Raw genomic sequence first — 25,719 nt, forward strand, 5'->3', positions numbered from 1 at the left:
GTTGAGCGCAGAAATAGTTGTTGACGAGAGAAAAAGAGAAAAATTCACACTGCTGACTTAATTCAGGCAATGTTCATGATTACCTCGTCAGCCCTTTTTACACTCGAATGGATTAAATAAACTTGTTGTCATGGCAGCAGACATTTCAATACCACCATATTTCTTTATTATAATAAGGAAGTGAGACAAATTAGTGGTCTGTTAGTATATATATATATATATATATATATAGTTTGTATTATAATGGATTGATCAGGTTTTTTATGCCCCTCAGTGAGATGACTGAAGTTACACAAACGAAGAGTCAGACATTGTAAAAACTCCATTAGGCCAGACAAACATCCATTTGTATGCATGAAACAGTCTCCAGGATGGGACAGGACCAGCTTATCACCCTGCTACAAATGAAGACACTGTACATAGTGCATGCGGCCGTGGCCTCTTCGGACTGACAGTAACAGTTGGAGACTTGGGCTGAAACCAGGTTTCCTTGACCTCGATGGAAAAGTACACGAGGTCAAGGAAAGATGTCTGGTAGAATTTATAAGATAACCGCAGTGCTCAGAGATTCCAACTGCCCTCCCGTGACGGCGGGCGGAAGGATGTGTTTGTTTGAGTAGGCTACAGTGGCAAATTCAGCGCTGCAGCACAATTCAGGTCAAAGACTCCTGTCCAAATCAGAATTACACCTCCCCAAGAAGAATGTTTTCAATCTATCCACAGTGTACGATTAAACAGCGATGGTGGATGTTATTGAGGGCCGAATGGTGCGTCGCTTTAAATGTGGCTGCTGCAAGGAATTGTGTAATTTTCTCCTTTTTTAAAAAGAATGGTCCAGTGTAACATGTGTTAAAGGAGATAAGAACAGAAGCACTGAAGCTCCTTTCCTTAGCTCTTAGCTGTCTTATCATGGCTGCCACTTAGATACTTCCAGATCATTTCACTCAGTCAGGAACCTTCCTAAGCGGAAAGAAAACCCCAACTATTTGATGGCAGCCTTGGATTTAAGTCAGGCTTAAGTCTGCAAATATAAATACATGTGACTGTTCCAAGTAGGGCTTAACACAGCTTTCAAAAGAACATGTTGAAATGATTTTAAAGGTCAGGATTCAGAGACTTGTAATTTGTTTATGGAGACTAACTCGACACTCTGACAGACGTGGACCACTTCTCATTGTCAGTCACGTCCTGAGTCGTAACATGTCTCTGTGACACAAAAGACCGAGCTAGTTTTAAAATCGTCCTCGCCTCCACAGAGCATTGGATCGCTGCTCAGAGGATCCAGATGGCTCCGCTTTTCAATTATAGAGATTTGATTTTTGCGACGGAGGACGTCTGCTCTGCGTCGGAGCACGTTGTGTCCGTCTGCTGTTTGTTGTTGCGGACTGCGTTTGTGTTTATGTAAAGCTGAGAATTATGGGGGTTGGGATGCCGGCTTGTGCTCTGCACAGCAGGAAGTGCTTTTCCATTCATTCTTCAATTACAGTGTGCGCAAAGTCAGACACCCAGCCTGTTGAACAGCAGACAGCTAATTTAGCACAGTTCAGCTCGACAGACACGCCACACTCCAAGTGTGTGTGTGTGTGTGTGGCTTATTAGAGATGCTGCATATGCAAATGTCATATGACTTTTTGGCACAAAATTCGGTACATCCAATGTTTGGTAATATCGGATCAGTCCTCATTTAGCTGAAGCCAGTATTTAAACCAGCATATGTAAATTCATGCGTCTTTCCTTTGTTTAGTTGCATATTCTCAAGTGAAAAGTTTTTAATTAAAATGTATACAAAACCAGCAGTTTGAGGCGTGCAAGTGCTGTCAAGTTCAGTACTGTAAGAATATATATTTATCAAGCTTATCGCATTTTTAAAAACCTTGTAACCATATATATATATATATATATATATATATATATATATGGTTACAAGGTTTTTATATATATATATAACACTCCTTATCCATATTATATACTACAGTGTAGTGTGTATGTGTGTGTGAGAGAAGGGGAGGAGGAGTTGCTTCATAATTTCATCCTGAGGTTCATGCCCAGAACATTGTGGTCTAAACAGCTTTCTGTTCACCTTTTGGGGTAATACAAGTTTACCAAATGACTAACGTGGTGATAGTTTGCTCTGCACATATGAGCTGGCAGTTAAGTGTGAAGTCTGTGGATGCATGCATGCTCAACATTCCTTTAGGACGTGTCCAGATTTGCCGCTCACAGTCAGTGACTCCAGAACTGTTCAACAACTCTTTCATACGGATGTGATACTATGCTGCTCTGTGTGTTTCCAAGTAAAGAGAAAGCATTAGATTGACAGATTCAAGATAAAAAAAAAAAGATAACGGATAAGTTATCTTAAACAGGGAAATGATGGGAAAATCCAGAATGGAAAGCAACAGCCTTTTACTCCCTGAATGGACTCATTTAGGGAGGAACAGGCCTTTACATGGTCCAGTGATGCACAGTCAAACATGTATTTTTGCATATTCTCATACAACATTTGCCTTTTATCTAAAGTGGCACAGGTTGAATGCTTTATATCTAAACTTTCTCTTGAAGCACTCTGAGTCTACGTCCATTGGGCAACTCAAACTCCACACCCTCACTCAACACTCTGTCAGTGTCTTTGGTTCTGTTCTTACTTTTGAGAGAACCTAGCTAGCCGTTTCCCCTCTCTTACTGTCTTTACGCTACGCTAAACTAGGCTAAGCTAAGCTAATTGTCTTGAATCTTCTCCTGTAACTCTCGACAAGAAAGGGAACAATTGCGTTTCCCAAAATGTCGAGCTACACAAAGTGAGGAAAAGAAAGTTTAACGATCTGTCTGTTCCGCAGAGTCTCCTCCAGAGAGGACAGGACGCCGACGCAGCATGCCAGGCAGCTCCTCAGACAAGAACACACCCACTATGGAGGCTACGTCCACGGCTGCCACACCTTTCAGAGTCACCGTGAGTACTGTGAGTTTGTCTCTGTGTTCTGTGTCCTTTTTGCGCTTCGTCTCCACCTTAGTTTGCCTTAGGAGGCTCTCAGCTGTGTATCAATGTCTACAGGAGATGTGTCTGGTGTCCAGATGGACCCGTGCCAATCTGAAACTCATTTACTTCAAATGTTGGAATGGGGCCTTTGATGTTAGGCGTCTACACCTCACACATCTCCACATCTTGGGTTTTATTTTCAGCCAACCATCCTCCACTGCCTTTTTTTTCTTTCTTTTTTTTACATCCTGTGGGATTTTTCATTGCATCTCACACTGAATAATTTCAACATGCTTCATGTGAGCCGACACACACCTCCCACAGTCACTCGCTCGCTCATAAGCAAACTGTCTCTCTTCCTCTTGATACACACACACACACACACACACACACAGAGCAGTTCTTTGTCTGTCATCTTTCTCTAATTTGAATCCGGTACGCTTTCCGCCATGTTTAATTCAATAGATAAACAGACGGTTAATGAAGCAAAAAATGTCGCTATGAGTCATCAATTTCACGCTAATTAGCAATTAGCAGTGCATATTGGCATTTAATAAGTAATGAGTGGGGAGATGACAACCTGGAGGTGAACTGTAAACAGTAGATGTTTGGCCAGCAGGGCCAAGAGCACTCAGACTCACTCTCATAGGCAATCATCCAACTTCATGGTAACTTTCAGCCTTTGTACTGTAAGGGTAGAGCAGGTACGGGACTTTAGAGAAGGACGTTAAAGGCTAAAATACATGCGAAAAAATAAAAAGATATTCTTATTTCTTACAATTTTTCTTTATCAGACATCTTCAGCAGTCAAGGTTTGACCATCAGGTAGTGTTTATCTCTAAAAGAGACACATCTGGATGCCTCTAAGGCTGAGCAAAATCCCACAGTAAATAAAAACTAGAACCGCTGGTGTTGGACCACCTGCAGAGTGAGAATAAAGTGTCTCATGAAATAACTTTACTGAGCAGTTGATCAAATCACCACAGCCCGATAAGCTAGAGATTGCAAAACTCTCATCTGCTCATATAAAGAAGAGGAAATGAGGTTTGTGTGAGTGTGAGTGTGAGTGTGTCTTTTTCTGTCTCATGAATGTGAATTGAGTCATTGAGTCGTGTTATTTTGACGTGACCAGGAATCAATGAGTGGATATAGAGAGACATATATATATATATATATCATATAAAAGAAAAGAAGAATAAAAAGCTTATAGGAGACGGGAAGGGTCAGATAGAGGGGCTAAATATTGATTAAGTGTCTGTTACGCTGCTCCTTGTACTCTCCAGGGAAGAAGGGGGAGGGGGGGGGGGGGGGGGGGGGGGGGAGCACTGCAGCAAAGTCATCCTGTCTCAATCACATGACCACTTAACTTACTTCTGTGGGCTCACTGCTAAGCAGCAGTAACTTCTTGGGCAAAGAAAGCAGCCCCAGACAATATCTGACTCACTATTTCATCGTACTGCCCCCTTCTGGACGTTGAGGTTAGCACAGTCAACTAAGTTCCCCAGAGGAACTTTTTTCCATCAACTTTTGTTGGATGTAAACAAATCAGATTTCACTAAAATTGTGTTGATCGTCATCACATATTTGCCAATAGTTCAAATGGATGCCCTTACAGTAGAGAAAAACACAGTATTGTATGGGGGGGATAGAGGGATTAGATACCGGCATGATGGCATACACAAATGTAGGAATGCAAACAGGAAGACATGCAGGCAGGCGGCCGTACTCTCCTCCGTCTCTCCTGCATCTCCCACTTTTAGCAATGACAAACCACCCCTCACTGTTCTCCCTCCAGTGAAAAGAGTTGTGGTGACATCTAAAGTATCCCTCCTAGGCCTTGAGCTAAATCTGTCAAAATGTTTTTCTCTCATGTTCTTTTGCAGAGACTGGGTTCACTGTCTGCACACACAAATGGATGCTGCGCACACACACACACACACACACACTCGTAAGCACATCCTCCAGCACTTCTCAAAAACAATTTCTCCCCAGTAGGCATGCAAGAAAACTAAAATCTCTCCAAAGCCTAATCTTCCACAGCCAATTCAGAAATACTCAAAGATTGCATACGTTAAATGCAAAAGTTGCAACTCTGTGGTTTCTCTTATTCAGTACTTGTTTAAAGAGCAGACAAACAAACCTTATCTAAGTCTGTCACGTCCACGTCCCGCTGATTGCACCAGCTGGCTGGATTGATTCTCAATTGTGACTTAGCTCCTTATCCAATCTCTCCCCGACTCCGCTCTCCCCCCTCCTGCCTCCCCTCTCTCCTCTCCGATAATAGCAGGGGGTCTAATTGGACAGGTATGTCTCTTGTTTTCGTCAGGTTGTGCTTGAGGAGGACAAGAGAGGTGGATGTGGAAGCAGGGAACACCCTGCTGATTGTCCAGGCACTGATTCTATCAGCCCCCCCATTAGGGGAGCCTGGAATTGCCAAGCCAAGGGAATAGAATTAACTTGTTGCAAGCATTTGCTTTAATTTCATGAAAAAAAAAAAAAAAGCCCAGCGATAAAATTGAGCTGTCCTCTTAGTGGTGATTTAATGGGCTTGGACAGGCTGAGATTACAATCAAGTATGCCCGGCCTGTTGCACTCTCAGACACACACGGGCATGCGCAGAGGAAAGCCAACACACATTCTGCACTGTAAACAAGGTGATGTAGCAAAATATGGACAAACACATTCTTTCTACAGCCGTCAAATACCCTTTTGGAGCCGGTACAATACGGCAATACGCCGGGGCCGGAGGTGTTGGTGAAAACCCCAGCCCCTCCTCCCCTTCGAGGACGCATGTTGAGTCAGATTAATCCATCCCCTCCTTTCCGCTAATTAGCTGTCAGCCGTAGAAATGCGGAATAATTAAAGAGCTCATTGAAATTCGCGCTGACATGTGACACCGTAATGCCCCCTGTCAGGTTGCACGGGCTGTAATGGCCTTATCATGTTTCTGTGCGTAAGTGTGTGTTTGCAAAATGAGACGTAAAGGTTCAGACGTTGCAGCGGACCAATGATACGAAAGAGCCGAGCAGAAATTAATTAATGGAGGGATCTCAACAGTATTTATGTCCCGTATTGAATTTTCTCTTTTTTCCACTCATGCATTGATATTTATAGCCATTATTAACCAGGCTCGCGGGGAAATTGTATTCCCATAAGTCAATTTACCAGTTTCTTTACCACACAATAGAACAATGATGCGATGCATGAAATCTCATTAGGTGTCAGTTTTCATTGTAGTCTCTGGCCACGTCAGCTTTATTTTCCTCCTCGTAAGGGTATTTCAGGTTTTATACTGGAACACCTTTAATGCGTTAACGTTGAAAAACATTCATACTGTCTGTCTGAATATACCTGTATTCTTTATATAGAATACACATATATCTATATACTTGTCGTGGGTGGAGATACTCAGATGGAGGTTGGTATATTCGATGTGACATCGGGAGCCAAATTAGGTCTCCAGGATATTGGGGAAAGACTGACATTGAAATAATTGTTTTCCTCTGTGATATACATCGCTCAGTGGAAAAATACAGGAATATTTACCCTCAAGATTGTCGGCCACATTTTTAAAGTTAAATGCAGTGATCTAGTGCACTTGGAGAGCAAAATGAAGAGGCAAGATAACCACGTTTGTGCTCTAGTAAACATATACGGTTGTATAGATGTGAATGGTTATGTCATCGCCAAAAAACACGTCCCGTTGATGAAGCGTGGTGAACAAGACTTGACTACTGCTCATGCGCACATCGCAATATGGAAGCTGCAATGATAGATTGTGCCGCCTTAAACCAAATCTTAATGGCTTGTTGAATACCGTGTTTTCTGATCCAAGTAACCCACAAAAAAAAACTGACTGGGTTGTCAAATTTCACAGTTTGTATATATATAATATATGTGCACAAGCACTGGTGGTGTTCACGATATGTCCCCTTTTCAGAACTGATCACAGGCAGCAAGACATACTGGAGAGAGGTCGAGCTGTTTACAATGTTTCTGTAGTTGTCAGGAAATGTCAGCCGTCAGTTCCTTGACACGAAACAACTGATGTCACATGAAAACACATACGCTGAGATGTGTGACTGATCAGAATGTGAACCACAGGGAGGAACCAAACTCATTCCACTGTACTTGACGCGTCCGTTGTTTCTCTCCGCGGCCGCTGCCGCCGCCGAGCCCTGATCCACCGGCGACCTTGTCGCTCATGTGCTGCACTTTTCTCCTCACTTTCCCCCCATTTAGTTTCATTCTATTGCTTTTTCTCTCAGCTCATGCTCTGCCACCCACACATTGTGCTGCACTTTTTCCATTTGTCCCGCTCCTAGAGCTTATCCCTCTCTGGCAAGCAATCACTGTCATTTCTTCTCCATTTTTTTTTTGTGTGTGACTATTCTCACCTCCATATCTGTCCTCTCCTCCATTTCACCATATGTCTCTATCTTTTTTTCTCTCTCTTCCACAGCATATATATATATTTCTTTCTCTCGCTCTCTCAATCATCTTATATGAGCTGGCGGTCGAGGCAAATTAAATGCTAACACTTTTTGCGGTGCTTCCAGTGCCTCCCGGGGGGTTTAATCTGGTGTTAATATAGGCATCAGTCTTCCTTACTGACTGATTGTAAGTGAAGAAGCAGGGCCGTTATTATCTGCTGACCTTTTAACCCGTCCAATAGCTCTGCAAGGGCTTTGACAGGCCGACTGAATTAGAGAGCAGCGTTGTATAATGTCGCATCGCCGTCCGCATGCACTGGAGTGGATGAAAGGGAGAGCGAGGAATGCGAAATAATCAGAGCAATCATAGGTTGGTGTATCTTCCTGACATCTCTCTCTCTCTCTCTCTCTCTCTCTCTCTCTCTCTCTCTCTCTCTCTCTCTCTCTCTTCCTCTCCGTTCTGTTTCCCTTTCTCCCTCCGTCCTCCAGAGTCCATCCATCAGGGCAAGCAGAGAAGTAAAAACAGAACAAGCAGCCACTAATCAATCTGCCTCGCCTACAGGGACAGGTTTCTCTTCGCTGACTTATTTTCGCGGATGGAGGAGAAAAAAAAAAAAAAGAGAAGCGTTTTAATTTGTCAGCTGTGAATATACCAACAGCAGCAGCAGGCACAGATCCTCTCTCCAGGGCCTACAGGGAAGAGGCGTGGAATTACTATAAATCCGGAGGTGATTGTGAATGATACCCAGAAATGAGGAAAGGTGTGTGTGTGTGTGTGTGTGTGTGTGTGTGTGTGTGTGTGTGTGTCACTGTTTGCGCATACAGAGCGCGTGGGTGTTTTCTGCTGCAGCGCCATCGCTGCCATCAGAAAGTCAAAAAAAATCGTCTGCCTCTCCTTGTGTGTTCTGAAGGAGCTGATCTGGATGGGGGGGGGTGCGAAAATGCAGTCGAAGACGACCAAATTCCCACTGCACAGTCTGACTCATGTTTGTCTTTGTTCAGAACGGTGCCTAATGCTAATCTAACCACATGCCCACACGTTTCGCATACACATATGGAGTGAGCGACGGGGCTAAGGGAGGGAAGAGGAAGAGGGAGGAGAGCGTCATGTGGCTGTTTCGCAGTGACTCAGCCCTGTTCACTTTCAGCTAAGAGCCCCCTGAACAGGTAGCAAGAGTAAGCCATCTGCATATCCAACTTCATATGTCAGATCCCACTTACTATGATGACCACAAAGGAACTCATTCCTGATCACGGTGAATGACAAAACAGCTGATTTCTTTTTGTAATGTTTCAAGTGACGATGGGAATTAAAATGATCCTCCCACAACCTTTGCAGTAGCAGCGCTCCGCTGTCCCATTTTCATACTTCAACGTCTGCTAATTGCACACAGGACGTGGTGTACACTGGTCTTCAAAGCGTAAATCAGCGTACTGTACCCTCAGTAGCGTCTTGCAATTGCCCCCGTCTGGGAAGTTCCCTCCTTATTCAAAGTCCATATCCAGGTTTCTAATGCAGGCCTTCTGTTAGAAATCTGTAGCCTCCGAGCTCACACGTTCCGAAAGCTCCCTCCAGAGCCACAGGAGAACCGGCTGAGTAGTACTCCTGAACTTCATGTGTAGGAATTGGCGGAGTGCCCTTTTTAATACTACTTGTTTTCAAGATTTTCCTCGAGCTTTCTCGCCACTGTGCGCAATTTTGTTTTTTTTTAACGTTCAGCAGCTTGCTCGCAGCTCCTCCGTATCCTCTTGAGTATTGCGCTTGCGAGACGGCACCGTGCATCAACAGCACACTCTGTGAATACCGACTGCTATCTTATCATTTTGGCGGCGTGAACACACTTTTAAAAAAAAAAAGCTCCTAAATATAGGTACGCAGCGTTGAAGTTGGACAGCTATTATTTTTGGGTCACACACCGACGGAGCAGAGACGCTCCCGCGTGAGCAGGAATACACTGACATTAGCGAGTCTTTGTTCCCAAGCCCGCAGAGTTTTACAGATGACAGGTGTTGTTCATCAGGATGCTGTGGCTCCTCTGTGATCAGCTGGCAGGCTGTCTGGAAGTCACTCTCTAATTATCCCTCTTCCATTGTTGCCCTGGGGCGACCTATTCACGCTGTAGGTGGTAATTATACAGGTGTGTTAATGGCCTGACTGGGACTGAGGGAGGTCGTTGAGCGAGTGTGTCTCCTGTCGCCCTCTTGGCTCTCGAAGGTGTTCGGTCTATTGTTTAGCATGTGAATCCGCCGCTGTGTCGTTTTTCGATTTGGAATAAAAAGCTACACCTGAGCCTGAACGCTATACCTGGTTCAGCGCTTTTTCCCCGGCACGACGCCGGCCTTCTCCGTCGTCTACTCTCCCATACGTACTCCTTATTCAAAGGCCTTTATTTTTTTCAACCTCTTCTTCATTGTGATCTTCTTCCCAGCAGTGAATTCAAAACAAGAAAACAAATATTTGTGTTTTCTTTCCGGGTTTATTTTTTATTTTTTCTCAAAACTTGCTACAGCCTGTCGTTTCTGCACCACATCTCAGTCGCTCATATTCTCTCGCTCTTAATGCCAGCCAACAGTTGCCATGGAGACAGCGAGGTGCTTGGGGGGGGGGGAGTGCGATTGCAGATGTTAGAAGAAGTAAACACACAGACTCAGACAAAGAGAGGAGCGAGAAAACTAATAAAGGGGTGTATCCGTTGAATTAATTTCCGCAAGCACTGACGTAATTCCTGCTGTGGGAATCGATCTGTAATTACTGCACACACATTAGCTTCCTCCGTTATTATTACATCTGTGCTCTGTGAGAATCTTTTGTCAAGGTCCTGTACGTGAATGTGTTTTTATGTCTCTTTGCATTCAAGGAACATTCTGTCTTTGACCTCGTCCTCCCTTTTTTTCCCACTGTGAACGTCACTCTCACTCTGACATGAAGATCTATACTCGTGCATTACGCATTAACTGCACATGAACACGCGAATGTAGGACGTGGAGCGCAAATGTCTGTGTTAATATGTTCCGTCCTGCTGTTCGAGTTTGAGCTCGACGATTGGCATCTCGGAGACTTCCCTCGCAAAGTGGCAGAGACGCCGTCTTATTGTCTGTCTCCCCCCCCCCCCCCCTCTCTCTCTCCGTCAGGGCTTTCTAAGTCGCCGGCTGAAGGGTTCCATAAAACGCACCAAGAGTCAACCCAAGCTGGACCGCAACTCCAGCTTCAGGCACATCCTCCCCGGCTTCAGGAGCGTCGACAATGACAGGTGGGTGTTTGCTCGTCGCGCCGGGTACTTTTGCGTGCGCTGGATATGTTCACATGTCTGTTCTATTCTGTGTGCCCTCTCCCTATTCCTGATGGCTGGTTATTCAGGTCACTGTTGACATTTGCGTGTTGTGTTGTCGGTGTATCGTGAGAGGAAGTGAATCCTGACTCTCCAAGTCTGTCACTTCTAATGCGTCTCGCTCTCTCTCTCCGCCGTGTCGTGCTGGAGCGCGATCATTTTCTCGTGTGGAGTTGTGGCGTTCGACTCGTGTCGTCGCAAAAAATGGTTGTATGTAAAGTGAAATATGATTCTTTTTGCTCTGCCTCGCCAGAGAAAATGGAGAGACGAGTAAATACGCAATGTCAACCAAGTCTAAAAGCTGTGCCAACAGAGACGGGGATAGGGAATATCATCACCTCGCCATCTAATAGAGCATGCAGAGTGCGAGTGCGGCAGCAAAAACAGTAATTGCTTTCCCCTCTGTTAAAAAACACGTCACACATGCTGTGGCTATCTTTTCACAGCCCGAGCAACTGTGATTTGTCATGTTCTGTATCTACTGCAAGGGGAATTTTCAGCTTTAGAAAATATTTCACGTCAGAACTAGCGACTTCATTTATACATTGGTATCGACTGAGATGTTTTTGCCTCACTAAAACCAAGCTGCCGTTTCTATCAGTCCCTGCCATCTCTGGCGTCAGAGTCTAAACGCTACAGATCTATGTAAAGCCTTCCGTCCACAGTGCCACCCCCCATGCAATGGTGTTTTGCTTCAGGCTGTGATAATTGCCAGTTTCTGACTTCCTCAGGAGTTCAGCCACTTGGCAAACAAGTGCCCCGACCCCGCTGACGTCAACAACCGTTCCGGACGGGGCTGTGTTTGTCCTGCGATCGCGCTCCGGATCGTTTGATGGCCTTTCCATGCGTGCACAAGTAACTAGCTATAATTCCCAGCACCTATGTTTGCCACGTCTGGAAAGCAGCCACGGTGTCCATCTGTGGAGATTAATTAATGGAGGTGCTGCTTTTGAAGAGATGTTCCACAGCTCTCGGTTTTCGAAAAAACTCTGTGCCGAGCTGCTGCCTCTCTTCGTACTTTTAATGAGGCATTAACATCACTGTCAAACTATCACAAGGGAACACTAGCAATTGTTCAGTGTGGAACATGGTGAACTGTTCCCCCGGTGCAGTCGGACAAAATGAGCTCGTATATGTACCCTTCCTTTGTCCCGCTGTTTTCTCATTTTCTTTCCTACTCCTACTCATTTTGTTATGCCGTCTATTTTTCTAACCTCGCTCCCTTCTATCCATTTCAAACTCATCACTCTCCAATTTCATCCTCGCTGCCCCCCCCCCCCCCTCCAACCCCCCTTCTCCTTTTCTCTATTTTTCAAACAGTAGTGAGATTTCCTAGCCTATCAGCATTTATGATAAAGCGCCCCGGCGAAGAAAGCAAATATCGGACAGGAAATTGGAACGTTCAGCAGGTATCTTATCTCACCTGACTTAACACAGAAACACGTGCGCGCGCACACGCCCCATGCATCACTCTTGCAAATGCACACATTGACTCCTATATAATGATGGCTCTCTCTAAACATGTCCTCGTGTAGTAGGAGGAGACTGACAGGAGCAGCCCGAGGGCAGAAAACACACTGCGGAAGAAGGCAGACTTGGGAATTGGCAGAAGAGAGATGATGAGACGGAGGAGAGATGGAGGAGGAGAGATGGAGGGAGGGAATCCTATAGCCTGGCAAACTCCCTGGTGTGCAGATGTGCAGCCTCGAATGTGAGGGATGCGGCGCGTGCGGGGAACATTTAGTATTCACTGTACATCTCAAACGTCATACCACCAGATAATTACCTGCAAATCAGTCATTTATATGAGTTTGATTACTTAACTTAACAGTAATCAAAACGTATATTCTCCCATTACATTTCACAGCCACATATTTGCGTGAAGAGCAGACACACACACACACATTTGCAGAGTGCATGTCAGCTGTGACGACATCGTTAGGCCGTGTTGCCCGAGTCGGTCTCAGGAGAGCGACCTGCAGATGAGGAGCAGCTGGTCTTCTAAAATGAAATATTGATCGCCGTTAATGAGAGGCTGGACACAGAAGTCTCCTATCGTCGGCTAAAGCAGAAACACAGCGATGTGTGGACGATCACGACTGCCCTGTGCAAACTCACACACACACACACACCCACGCTAATTACTGGATTAAGGAAGTACATCTATTTATACTGAAGTACACTCTTCAGGATGTCGACAGGCTGTTCTTTGCAGGTTCTTCCCATGTCATGTATCATCCGGACATCGTGACAGAAAGGGTGCACAATTTACAGTCCAGGTAATTATTATGGAAGTAACTTCACCTGTACTGATGGAACAGAAGGCACTACAGAAAGAAGGAAGCAATTACAAAACTTTTAGGGAAGCAATTTAATATTTATATGTACAGTATATATATATATATACATTTACTTACTTTAGTTTAAATGAATATCACTATTTCTTTAATCATGTTTTTACGCTCTGCCATATGCTGTTTCTAATCAAGCGTCTCCGTGCGATGGTCTGTAATGGTTTCGTGCGCTGACCTGATGCTGCCGTACCCTCCGTGTCACTTGTTGCCCTCTGCACGTTTTACTTGTGTCGGAGATGTTCTGACCCGCACTAGCTTCTGCGCCCTCGTCTGATCCACACCGACCTTTCCCGGACTCCGTGGACGCACTGATGAATACCGTAGTGGGTGCAACATGTCGGTTTTTGGATTCTTTGGCAGCAGCTAGAGTGCCTCGGTTGAACCGTCGAGCATATATGAACTTTTCAATAAGCGCTGGGCAGATATTATTTTTCCAATGAATATTTAAGAAAATATTGAATAACTATTCGTCAGTGCAGCAAGCTAGTCGTATCTACATATATACTGCAATTGATGTCGAGGACATCGTTTTAGTCAAAGGCAGTACATGTATGTAAACACGTTGAAGCTACCCCAAATACATATGTATCCTCTACCTGTAGTGCTATCTATCATACCAATAATACCAATGTTGAATACACTTATTGTAAGTCGCTTTGGATAAAAGCGTCTGCTAAATGACTGTAATGTAACGTAATCAATCCTCATTGTTTTTGTGTGAGTTGCCGACGTTTTGGCGATATCGGCCCGAGAGATGTTTACCGTCTCTCCGTGGGAGTAAGTGGCACTCAGGTGGCAGCGATGTCTGTATAAATAATGTCCCGGTTACTCATGATAATCCACAGTCCTGCTCACAACAAAGTCTGTGGATGGCTGTGACTTTGTGTCTGTAATTAGATGCGTATCTAATGCGTGCGTGTGTTTGGGGAGCTGAAGTTCTCAGCACTGTGGGCACCAGTGTGACTCATGTGTTTTTATGGAAACGCTGCGTCTCTAACACAGCAGGGAAGCTTATTTTTTTGCCGTCACTCACAGACTCTGAATATTAGCAGATGGATAAAATGGCCAAAGCAATTCTTTCCATCCGTTTTTCTCTTCCTGTTTTTTTCTGTCTCCCCGTCTCAGGCAATCTGCTCAGCTTATGCTTTAATTCTGTTTGCATTGCATACTATACTGTATACTGAGCGACCATATAGATGCATGCTGGGAGAGACTCCTGAACAAGACACATATAGATAAGTACATAAACATGACTTTGTCTAAACTTGCATCTCTTTTTAGTGACATTTCACAAGTTCACTTGACAATTGAACGGAAACACGGCTCGTCTTACCTCAACTCCGATTATCCTGAAACAGTATTTAAATTACTTTACCACTCTTTTTGACTTACGCACCAACAAACTGGCTCCCTACATGATGTTCTAAATGCAATTTCAAATCCATATTCACACTGCAAGGAAAACACTGGATAAACTCTATTTGTCAAATGTTATTTCAATGAGTTATTTAAATCATCCTTTAGATGAAAATAGCAGGGACATAACAGTTCAAACATACCTACTGTGTGTGGTAAGGTGGACACACGTTTTGCCTGGCTTCTTGAGACGAAAGGAGACTTTTCAGATTTAGAAAAACATATTGGGCTTAATATATATATCTTATTTTGAAATGACAGGCATGATGTCACAGTTCCACCGACCATATAAGGTGGTGAAACAGTGGTATCAGCACCCGTGTTGTAAGAAGCTTCAGCCCGAAAGCTCTGAACAGGATTCAAGAGCCCTCGATACAAACCCCATTTTTCATAAAGCTGCACCAATGGGGTGCCGCGGTAATTGTTGCAGGTGGGGGTGTTGGGAGCGTGTCTGTGAGAACACAGCAGCACAGTGAGGGAGTGAGAGACACATCCATCCATAAATCCAATAAAGTGATGCCATTTAGAGTTATTAAATTCTGTAAACATTCCCCAGGTGGTTCCACTGTAATATCCAACCTTTTCTATTGCTCCCTCCCTTCTTCCTCTCCCCATCTCCCTCCACATCTCACTCACTTACTTACTGACATTCACTTTTTTTGCTCTGCCAGCATCGTCTGTTAACCCTTCATGTTATGAGCCTCTGTTCACATTTCACATCCCCCCCCCCCCCCACCCCCGGCTCATGTGTTAATTTATTCCGTCTCCCGTGTCCATTCCTGCTTCGCTATCATTTGTCACTTTGTTCCCGTCTTATTTGCTCCGTTCATGCTAATAGCTGCGTTCGGAACCGCGGCTCGCTGGTGGATTTCCGCTCCATTAAACCCAATCCAGCGCTCACAGACTTGTCCCCGGATCCTCCTCTCTCCTCTCTCCTCTCTCTCTCTCTCTACCCTCTCGTCCTCATTTCGTGCCACTGCACCAACATTCCCCTCTCCTCGCCTCTCCTCTTGTTCATATTTGTCATAATTTGCATACTCCCCACCCTGTTGTCTCTCCTCATTGTAGGGGAAATGTCTCCTTTACCAGCTCGTCATCCTCCTCCTTCCCTCCAGTCATTCCATCAATCCCACTTCCCTGTGGCTGAAGGCCACATGCTTGTTGATCTCATGTGCACACACCTGGCAACACATAATCATGCACACACACACACACACACACACACACTGTCTCCTTTTCTTACAGTCAGATAAGTGATCCATCTTATCAAGTCATCCTGGCATCAGCGTATTCATTCATTCAGTGATTCCTCATTCACTGCACGGTTCTTCTCAAATGTTGATTCAGTTTTTATTGGGGGTGATTACTGGCGTGCACACACAGTAAGGATGTGGGCGTGGACACTGTCCATTGAAGTAATGCTCCAAGTAGCGACAACAATCAAATGCCCGGTTACAGATTTTATATTTTTTTTTGCGCCAATAAGAAGAAAAACAACAGCAGTGGTTTCATTCTGTTCATTGCAGCAGTATAATTAGGCAGAGGAAGACTGCATCCTTCTCTCTCTGGCATCCTTCCCCTCTCGCCATCTCATTTGCAATGCATCAGCATGATTCGGCGTAGATGAAACGGAGCTCTCAGGGTAATAATGTGTTGTACAGAGCAGGTTTCACCTACCACTGTGCATTATTATGCTCCATCCCCATGCAGACCAGGAGAGCAAAAGCGTCTAAAAGCACAATGGCTTTAATTCGGTGATGATTTTCAAGGCTTCAAGGCATTAGCCCTCTCTGTCCGAGATTGTAACGAGGACATTATTAATTCAAGAGTAATGCGTAGTTGTTTAGGTGCTTAGACAGAGGTGGGTGTGTTGAAAAGGTTAATTTGTCCTGCTTTCATAAACAGAGGGCTCGTCATTTGCAACAAGGACGGAGATGGCTATTCAGTTTTGAAGTTCCAGCACCCCGGCTTAGTGAGTGATCATTATTTTTTTGTTCCAATGTTCCGCCAGATTCAGGCAAAAGAACTTTTATAGATTTTGAAGGTTATATCGTCTGTTACTTAGAGTCCCCGAAGTAGCTTAAGTACATGAACTAAGATAAGCTCCTCTGAATGAGACGGGTTTCTCTTACTGCTGTCCAAACACTCTCACAGACAGAGAACACCAGCACCGAATTACTGAATCTGTTTTGTTGTTCACATGAAAATGTCCGCACAAGCATCTGAGTATGTTGTTTTTCTTTTTAATTACACTCCCAGAACAAAACTGAGTGTATTCGTTCCATGAAAAAAGATTGAATTCAGTGACTTAAAAGCTGACACCTTCAGTCAGTCTCATTTGTAGAATGAACACATTAAGTGACGCACAAATCGTGCCCTCCAACAGATACACTGATCTTTTCAGATTCAGCTTTACACCTTTTAAGTGCAGTCCCTGAAACAAGAAGAAAGCTTCGCAGATTGAAGGATCCATTATGATGTGCTAATGTATAATTAGATTTCGAATGGCCTTGGTTCGTTCTGTTTCTCAGCTCGGCGCGGTTTTGAAAACCTTTTGCTTGTTACGTACTTCCTTTCTCTCATCGCTGTAGCAAATCGGCAGAATGTGCGTGATTTACATTACACCAAATTACATTCAATGTATTCCAGGGTGCTGTGCTATATATTGCTTCTGTGATCACTTTTACTTTCTCCATAGTTTGGAGCAGCATCATCGCCACAGCAATCCTAATGGTGTTGACACCTGCCCAGCTGGTAGGTTTCGGTGGCTGGGTTGATGTTTAACCCTGCTGGGCCTTCTGTGAGCCCGGGCGAGCGTGGCCAAGGGTCTCCTCTCTTTCATTCTCTCCCCGGGTAATGAGCTGTAATGGATAGGGCCTTGGGCGTGACAGGAATACAGAGGGCCCCATCAAAAGCGGCTCCCTGCGCATCCCTTTAAAGGACTGCTCAGTACGCATGCAAACACTCATTTACTCATTCATGGCTTCTTTAATCTACCCCCGGTTACACAGGCTCACCAGTTATTTGTCATGGATTCGTATTATGAATATATTTTTTTGGCCTTTTTGAAGCATCATTGTCAGTGTTTACATTTAAGGAATGCATGTTTTTACTTCAATATGACTCACGGAATAGAGGAAGAGTGTATGGTAAGAGAGTAAAGAGTCACACAGCGGTGTTTTTCACCAGCTCGATAATGTATTTGGGGTCATATGCTTGACGGGGCGCTCTGTCCTATCCAAACCTAGAGAGGTTTCTCTCGAGCAGGATTGAATACAGGAGCTACCTATAACATTTAAATGTAAAAAAAAAATAATAATAATATTGAGTGTTAACACACACATGCGTGCGTAAAAGAGGTCAGTGACTGTCCAGATGGTACTCGGAGCCACTAAATTACCGTAGCGAGGACTCTAGATGTGTTTTCACCATTTTCACTTCACTAACAGGCCTCTTTACCACTCACTCATTGGTAGTGTGTGTGTGTGTGTGTGTGTGTCTGTGCGTGTGTAATTTTTGTGACGTGAGTCCGCTGGGGTTTTTATTCTGCCGTTGACCAATCAAAGCCGATTCTACCCGTGTGCATGTGACACACTGAGGTATACATTTCACTGCACTTTCATTTATCCAACCTGACTGGCAAGGAGAGGAAGTGTAAAATATAAACAAGCTTCAGTTTCACCATTGAGTTCACCATTAACTGGTAATGAACCATAATCCCTTGGGCAATATTCATGTGAACAAAAAAGAAGCTCCAGGAAATGTTAACTAAGACTTCGTTGTTTTTGTTTCTTCTATTCTATATTACAGCGGCGGCCTATAGGAGACGTATAGTTTCACTCGTACTCTGGTCTGAGTGTTGACAACCAGGTAGTGTGATGAGACGCGCGTGTGGTAACACGTGATAGGAGGAGCCCGAGAAAGGCGAAATATGCGCTGCATCCTAAGTTCCTGAATGTTTTTAATTAAACTGCCGGTGACCATCTGCCTGTCCAGTATGCTTAGATCATTTGCAGAAAGCAACATCTTTTCAAGTTTCTGCAGACTGATCAGCATCGCTCTCACTTCTGTTGCTGTTTGTGATACAAGCCAGCAGGGATTTGTCAAGCTGGCCTTCCGTCCAAATGTTGATTGGTCCTTCTGACTTTGCATGGACTGATTCACATCACAGCTGGCAACTAAACTGTGTCCAGTTCACTCATTCACTGCTCCCTCCATCAGTAGTTTATTCCACAGTGAGCTATAAATGTAAAAGTTTGAACACGAATAAGTGTCATCATTGCCAGAGTGTTGCCGGACTGTCGCATCCATAAAATGTTTTGCATTGCATTGTGGGATTGCTAGCAGAAAGTAGTGAATTTGTGAGGGCATAATATAATACAATAGTGTGATGGGTGGTGCGTTATATAATAAATCAAGGTGATTGCAGACAAGCAAGTCAAATGTGGGTGCAAACTGGCTTGCAGAGATAAAGGAATCACCTGATCACCTGTCAGACTGTATCGGCTCATACAAGGCAGCACACAACCTTTGTCACGAGACTAACTTATCCGTCTCTAAATTGTTACACTCTGTTGGAATGACCTTGTTTTATTTTGTCACTAATGCTGCATCCCTGGAACCCTTCAAGGCGTATAACCCATGTCGACCCCCCCCCACTGTCTTATGACCTGCGTTCTTACCTCAACCTATCTTGTATATTTTTAACTTCATTAATGTGCACTTCACTGCCATTATTTATATTTCTATGTGTTATACGTCTTTAACACTGTAAGTAACTGAATTGATAGAAAAGGAAGCACAAGCGCGCTTAATTTCCGCTAAATGTCATTATTTAGTATGGCTGTCAGTGTCGCAGACTCGGCAACGTTCTCAATAGATTTAGTGACTTGTGGAGCTAGTGCCGCTAGCTACTTTCATTGGAAAAGAGCTGGCTATTTCTGATGGTTTATCCACTACTAACGACCCAATCTTTAACTTCTTGTCCGCGTTGACGCGGCTCTCTATAGTAGATAAACATTTAATAACGTGGTTGCTGTAATTTATCATTCTTTTTGGTGAATAGCCGTATGTATGCTCTGTTAATGAAATAGTATTTCTGGCAAATATTTATCTCGTGTAGCTCGAACTGAATCGAGCTGAAGAAGAGAAACGAGAGACTGGCAGATGTGGCGTAACAGCAGCACAGCGCCGCTGCTGCGGTCTGACCTAGTTAGAAACAAACATTTAAGATCCAAGGTGCCGAGCTGCCTGTTTACCTCTCCGACTCCTCCGTTTTGCCCGAGGATGGGCTGCCACTAATGCCAAAAGGAACATTACATTCCACAGGATGCTCTCCTGCCGTTCCCATTTACGCCGACAAAACAATCATTGTGAAATAGCATTTTTTTTGCAACACACTGGAATCCGTCAGAATCTATTTGACTGATTGCTGGAGTCTAGACTCCCACTGTTGCACTCTTTACTGATGGCTGTCATTGCACTGCATTGCATGCTCACCACACAGAGCGTTGTAAATACAGGGACATGCACTGGAGTGAAGGAGAGTTGAGACGGAGCTCGACGGACCTCAGTATCCCTTTTATAAAAAAAGCGCTATGAGTGTATTCGTTGAGTGCTGTCATTGTTAGCTGGATTATGTCTGGGTCAGACGTTCAGCTTTTCATTTTGCATTTACAAACCCTCTCGAATAGCTCGCTGCACTCAGACTGCACTCGTGTCCCTTCTATCAGAAAACACAGCGTGCTTTTACGCATGATACATTCACAGAGCTTTGAGCACGTCGTTGTTTATGTATTTCATGCACTTTACATCACTGCGCAGCTTATGCAAAGAATGCTTTTATATTAATAATTTCACTTGTGCAGATGTAGAGTCGTGTGTTGTTTAGACTGGCTTTAATTTAGTCATTTTACCTTCAAAGATGTTGGAAAATACAAGTGATGTTCAGTGATTAGAAGGCTTCAACATTTTCATAAGACTGCAATGTTTATTTCTGATTTGAGGGCAGCTTTGCGATGATGCACCCAACACGTAGATAACAAATAGATAGACTAGATAAAAGAATGAACTGCAAATATGAAATACTTATTTTTGGGCTGCATTCCATGCTGATACAACCTGCTAATGCATTATGAGCAACAGCTATTTTGAGCTAGCCTGTCTGTGTTTTGCAGGACAGGTTTGTATCTATAATATGATAATTATCTGTTCAGGTAAGGAGTAAACTAAACAAAGAAAAAGCTTTTATAATAATGCAATAGAATTTGCAATCAAAATGGACCATGTTGTTTTATCACCCCCCAGTCATTGCAGAGCAATTGCACTGGATTGCACTGGACATTGCTCTCACAGTAAGAATAGATAATTAATCTTATCATGCTGAGATTGAAGTAATGTCGGCGGTTAGGTCAGTGCAAACGCTGTTGGGTAGAATTATATCAAAGACATCTTCTGAGACAGGTTTTAATGAACCTGTAATGTATGATGCTGTATTCATCAAATTCTTACTGTGTACATATATTCAGTGTTTTAGACAATAGTTCCTTATACAACAGTTCGTATGATATCTTACAAAAAGTAACTTCTCATTTTCCGTGCGTTTTACTTGGGAAGTCCAGCAACACGTGTCAATTTGCTGTCATTAAATTACAATTTAACAACAATTACTCGGGTAGGTTTAGGAAAAGATGTTGATTTGGATTAAAATAACCTTTAAAAGTGGCGTTACTTCTGTCACAAATCAATGTTGACTTCTTTATACTTCCTGGTACATAATTACATGGATTACATACAAATTGACTTTGTTGGATATCTACTAATTAAGGCGCACTCATTTTAGGTAGGTATAGCTACAAACGTTGTATAAGAACGGCCTGTTTTAGGCTCATAAAATGGGAACGTAAACCTTACAGATTCTGACTTGAATAGAGTGAAGTCACTAGAAATGGTTTAAGGCAAAACTATTTTGTCAGTTTCAGGAGGAAACAGGTGGCCAGCAGAAAGCTACTGAAATACTTTCCATGATTTGCTCATTATAAACCTAACAATGAGCATGTGACCTCTTGTTAAGCATGGGAGTGAACTCAGAGCTCACCCCTCCTCCACACCCCATTGTGTGATCCTTTTGGTTTACACTCGCACAAGTGTGTGTGTGTGTTTGTGTCATGTGTCCGGGAGAGTAAGGGCCTAAGGGTGATGTCATGTTGGATGACATCACTGCAGACGTGCAGGGAGTGCAGATTGGTGGCCGTGGCTCTTCTGAAACGGCTCTCCACAGCTGCCCTGCCCTTATCGGTGCGTCCCCCCCGGGCCCTTCACCCCCTCGTGCCAGCTCTGTCAGGCTGTAAGCTCTAGAAATAGCCTCCAACTATCCCCATATCTCCTCTGCCAGTCTACCAATCCCGGCTCAAATTGAGCATGGCAAAACCCTCCCACACACACATTCCGGTCTCACCACCACCAAACCCGTTGGCTGGCCCCATCAGCCAAGTCACTTTGCCAAAGCTGAGCTCCAGCCTCGTATGTACGCTGTTTTTTTTTGTTTTGTTTTGTTTTTCTTTCTGAGCCCCAGCACGAGTCCTTGTCTCCCAGCTGAACCGAGTCCATGCTCAGGGCACATACACCCCCCCCTCAGTCCCAGGCGGAGGTGGCGACGGCAGCAGCAGCAGCAGTAGTGGCTGACAGGGAAAGCAGCACACCTCGCACAACAGTTGACAGGACAAAGAGCACACACACTCCCACTGGAGCAACACAAGAGGGGGGGGGGGGGGAGGGCCAGGCTAGGCTGCGCCACACACACAAACATGTAATCCCCCACACACACACACACACACACACCCTCGCACAACATATGCAGGCTCCTCCCTGCGCAAGGAGACAGAGATGGGAGGTGCAGTCAATCACTGATAGTGAAAGGGAGTGGGATAAGCTGGAGTTTCTGTGAGGGGGGGAGAGAGACAGCAGAGGAGAAAAGGGAACCAATCTTCATCATTCCTAAATCCGAGTCGAGTGTCGGGGAACCCTTAAATTCATTCATGCCGAATGAAAGAAAACGGAGAGGAGAGAGTGTGTCCCATTCCAGAGACAACACAGGAAGTAGGGCATGCTCTGCACTGGGTGAGCAAGAGAGGGTGGGAGAACGAAAGGAGGAAAGGGAGCAGCAAGAGAGGGAGAGCATTGTAGCGCTTATTCTCCACCCCTTGTCTTAAAGCAGCAGCAGGAGGAGAGAGAAGGAGGAAGAGAACCACAAGTAAAGGAAGCGAAGAGGCGAAGCAGCGGTCTGCATCGGCAGCAGGGGGGGAAAAAAAAAAATGGAGCTTTGAAATCGCCTCTGCCCTCATCCATCCCTGCCTTTTTTCTTTTTTCTTTTTTTTTTTCTCCTCTCTTATTCCGGCTCAGCCTCGGTTTCTCTCTCCGCTTTGCCTTTGATTGTTCTGTGGAATTCTGACAATGCCTGGTGAGTGTTGCCCCTGCTTTTTCACATGTCACTCGCCGTCCTTTGTGTGTTTGGTTTTGCTCGGGTTCGGGCGGTGGGAGGTCGTGTATTTTTCTGTTCTTATTCTGCGGCCGCGAATAGAAATGTGGACGAGAGGATGCTTCATTGAGACTGTTTACGCTCCTCTGCCTCTGTGTGCTGCCCAGCTGTGCCGTCCTCCTCCTCCTCCTTTGCTTCTCTCAATCAGTGACAATGCAAAGGAGACTGCTCTCCTGAACGCACACACACACACACACACACACTCTACTACACCCTGCGTACATCCAGGTTACTCAGTCATTATTATATAATTGCTTTTAACTCCCAAAGGGCTTTCATTCAGAGCGGTGCATTTATTACACACACATAAATGTGTGTATATATGTGTATATATAACATCGGGTTTATACATACAACATCAGAGAGGATAACACAGAGATGGGGTTTTGATTCCGAGTGGTGACCAATAACCTACATGTAGCAACATCACACAAAGCTGGCCTGTGTGACGGAGGGCAGCCAGCTAACACAAATCAGATGACTGGGCCAAGCTTTGAGGTCAGCCGGACGGTTTTGGCCGGCGTTCTCAGTGGAAGTCGTATGTTGGAGGCAATTATCAGCGGTTCAAAGGAAAGAGAGAGCCGTGTGTCTCAAGGATAGAGAGTTTGGGAGAGCAACAGCTCATTTCATCGTCGATACATTGTAATGTCTCGGGGTGAGTGGAAGGGATAATCTTGCCGGTTAGTCATCATTTCGTCCAGGCCTCGGGGGAGTTTATATTTTAGATTCAAAGTGATCTTACGGGGCGATATTAAGTCAGTCGGTACACATTGTCGCGTGAGCTCTCCCAGAGTTATTTTCATTTTTACGCATGGATTATTCCAATGTGTTTCCTGACGTTGATTAGATTATCCCACAAACATCCGTGGCCCAGTTAACGCACCATACCCAGTTTCACACTCGGGCGTAAATCTCGCTATACATGCTACTTACATGCATTAAATTAGTCAGCAACCGCACATCAAGTATAATTAAGTTATTCCAGTTAGTTGAGTTATTCCGTTTTAATGTGTGTCATTAAGAGGACGGATGAAACACCGAGGCATTCGGCAAACTGCTCGGCAGCACTCGTACCTCCCCTGCCACATAATGGAGGCAGAGTTTAGTTAAACAGTTTCTGCCGGGGAACGGCATTCCCACTAACATTTATTTTCCTCGGTGATGGCTTCCCGGGAGAAAGCCATCTTTGGTTTAGCAGACAGATAAATGACAGTCTGATGGCTTTGTGCAGCCTGTTCACTGCAGTATGCAGAACTGGTTCAGTGTGAGAGCTCAGCTGGTGGTCCTCCTGATTGTAGCGTGCTGTCGAGCCCTCAAGAACAAAACCGAGCTTGACTTCTACATATTACGCTCCAAGCATTGTGTGCCAGCCTGTATTTATATGCAGTAACAGTGCGATTCCTGTTTCCTCCCAGCCTGGGGGTCCTGTATATGTTTGCATGTACAAACAAATGTTTTTGCACACATTAGTACACGTGCACATGCTGTATGCAGATATGCATATGTTCCCGAGCGCGTGTTTTTAGTATGTTCCAATGATCCAAGGATGGCAGAGCGAGAAATAGAGCCGTTAGTCATTTTCGCAGCCTTAAACATGGATGAGATGGGGGAGATGGTTAGAGGGAATGTGTGATGGAGATATGACAAACATTGTGAGAAAGGGAAAAGCACATAAGATGACTGAAACGAAAAGGGCCGACAGTCTGCTCTTGTTAATTTTCCAATATTTAGTGTACTAGTTTATTCTGGGGGACTAAACCTCTGATGCAGAATTTGTTCACTTTTCCAGGACTTTGCCCTTAAATCCTGCTCTTGGACTGTTCTTATCGCACTGGACTAAATTGAATTCATGAAATTCAACACTGATGTAATAATATTCATGATATATCCGTGTTGCAGGGGAAGGGCCAGAATCAATGCAGAGCGTAGCTTTGTACAGTATATTTCTGCTACTTCCTCCCTTTCCTCTCCATTGTTCTGTCTCTGTGTAATTACTCTGTCGTAGATCATTTCCGTGAGGTCCATTGATTTACTGAGAGCTGGTGAAGTGGAGCAGAGCATTTGATCAGACGCACGTATGGGGGAGGGAGGAGTGGGTCAGTGCCGCACCCACGGGCCACTCCACTGTGGGACAATAGGTCTGAACCGTTGGCGGTTCACACGGGGGCACGGAGAAACAGCCACAGTCCAACACTCAATCGGCAACACTCACTCACGACCACACAAATACAAACATCCAAGCAAGCAGCTGTTTGTTCAGGACCATTGCTTGTTTGTTGTCTATAAATAGTTATCTATTTTCAAATGTATTGTTGCTGTCCTGAATACCAGGTATCTCCAAATTTGGTGATGTTTTCTTTATATATATTAGCACGCTTTAAATGCTTGATTTGAATCCACCAATTACATTCACGTATACAGGAACCCGACGCTTATTCGAGATGATGGACATTTGACACACACAAACGCACAATAACGTCTGCACTTCTGTTAGTCCAAGTGATCGATCTGAAAAGAAGTCGGAGCATGAAAGGAAGAGAGACGGACGGGGCCTTGCATTAAAAAAGCGTCTTGATATTCAAGGGCTTGCATTCAGTGAGTTTTAATTCTTTTAAAGTTGTGGCGCCCGTCGACCAATTGAAGGTCAGAATATCGACTTGAATCCAGCTCGCCG

At 44.5% G+C, this 25,719-nt stretch overlaps 1 protein-coding gene across 4 annotated transcripts in view; it reads left to right on the forward strand.

Moving 5' to 3' along the window:
• Positions 1-25,719, forward strand: part of dab2ipb (DAB2 interacting protein b) — a gene marked incomplete at its 5' end in the record, with an annotated part of 100,252 nt that overhangs the window by 29,118 nt on the left and 45,415 nt on the right. For 2 of the 4 annotated variants that reach the window (XM_079179122.1, XM_079179119.1), the window contains 2 exons: positions 2,838-2,959; positions 10,543-10,661. In XM_079179122.1, the coding sequence (XP_079035248.1) occupies positions 2,873-2,959; positions 10,543-10,661 (206 nt within the window). The remainder of the gene's footprint in view (positions 1-2,837; positions 2,960-10,542; positions 10,662-25,719) is intronic. The other 2 variants (XM_079179120.1, XM_079179121.1) reach the window with 1 other exon arrangement.

This window comes from Pholis gunnellus (genome assembly GCF_910591455.1).
Source record: "Pholis gunnellus genome assembly, chromosome: 18".
Classification (NCBI taxonomy): Eukaryota; Metazoa; Chordata; class Actinopteri; order Perciformes; family Pholidae; genus Pholis; species Pholis gunnellus.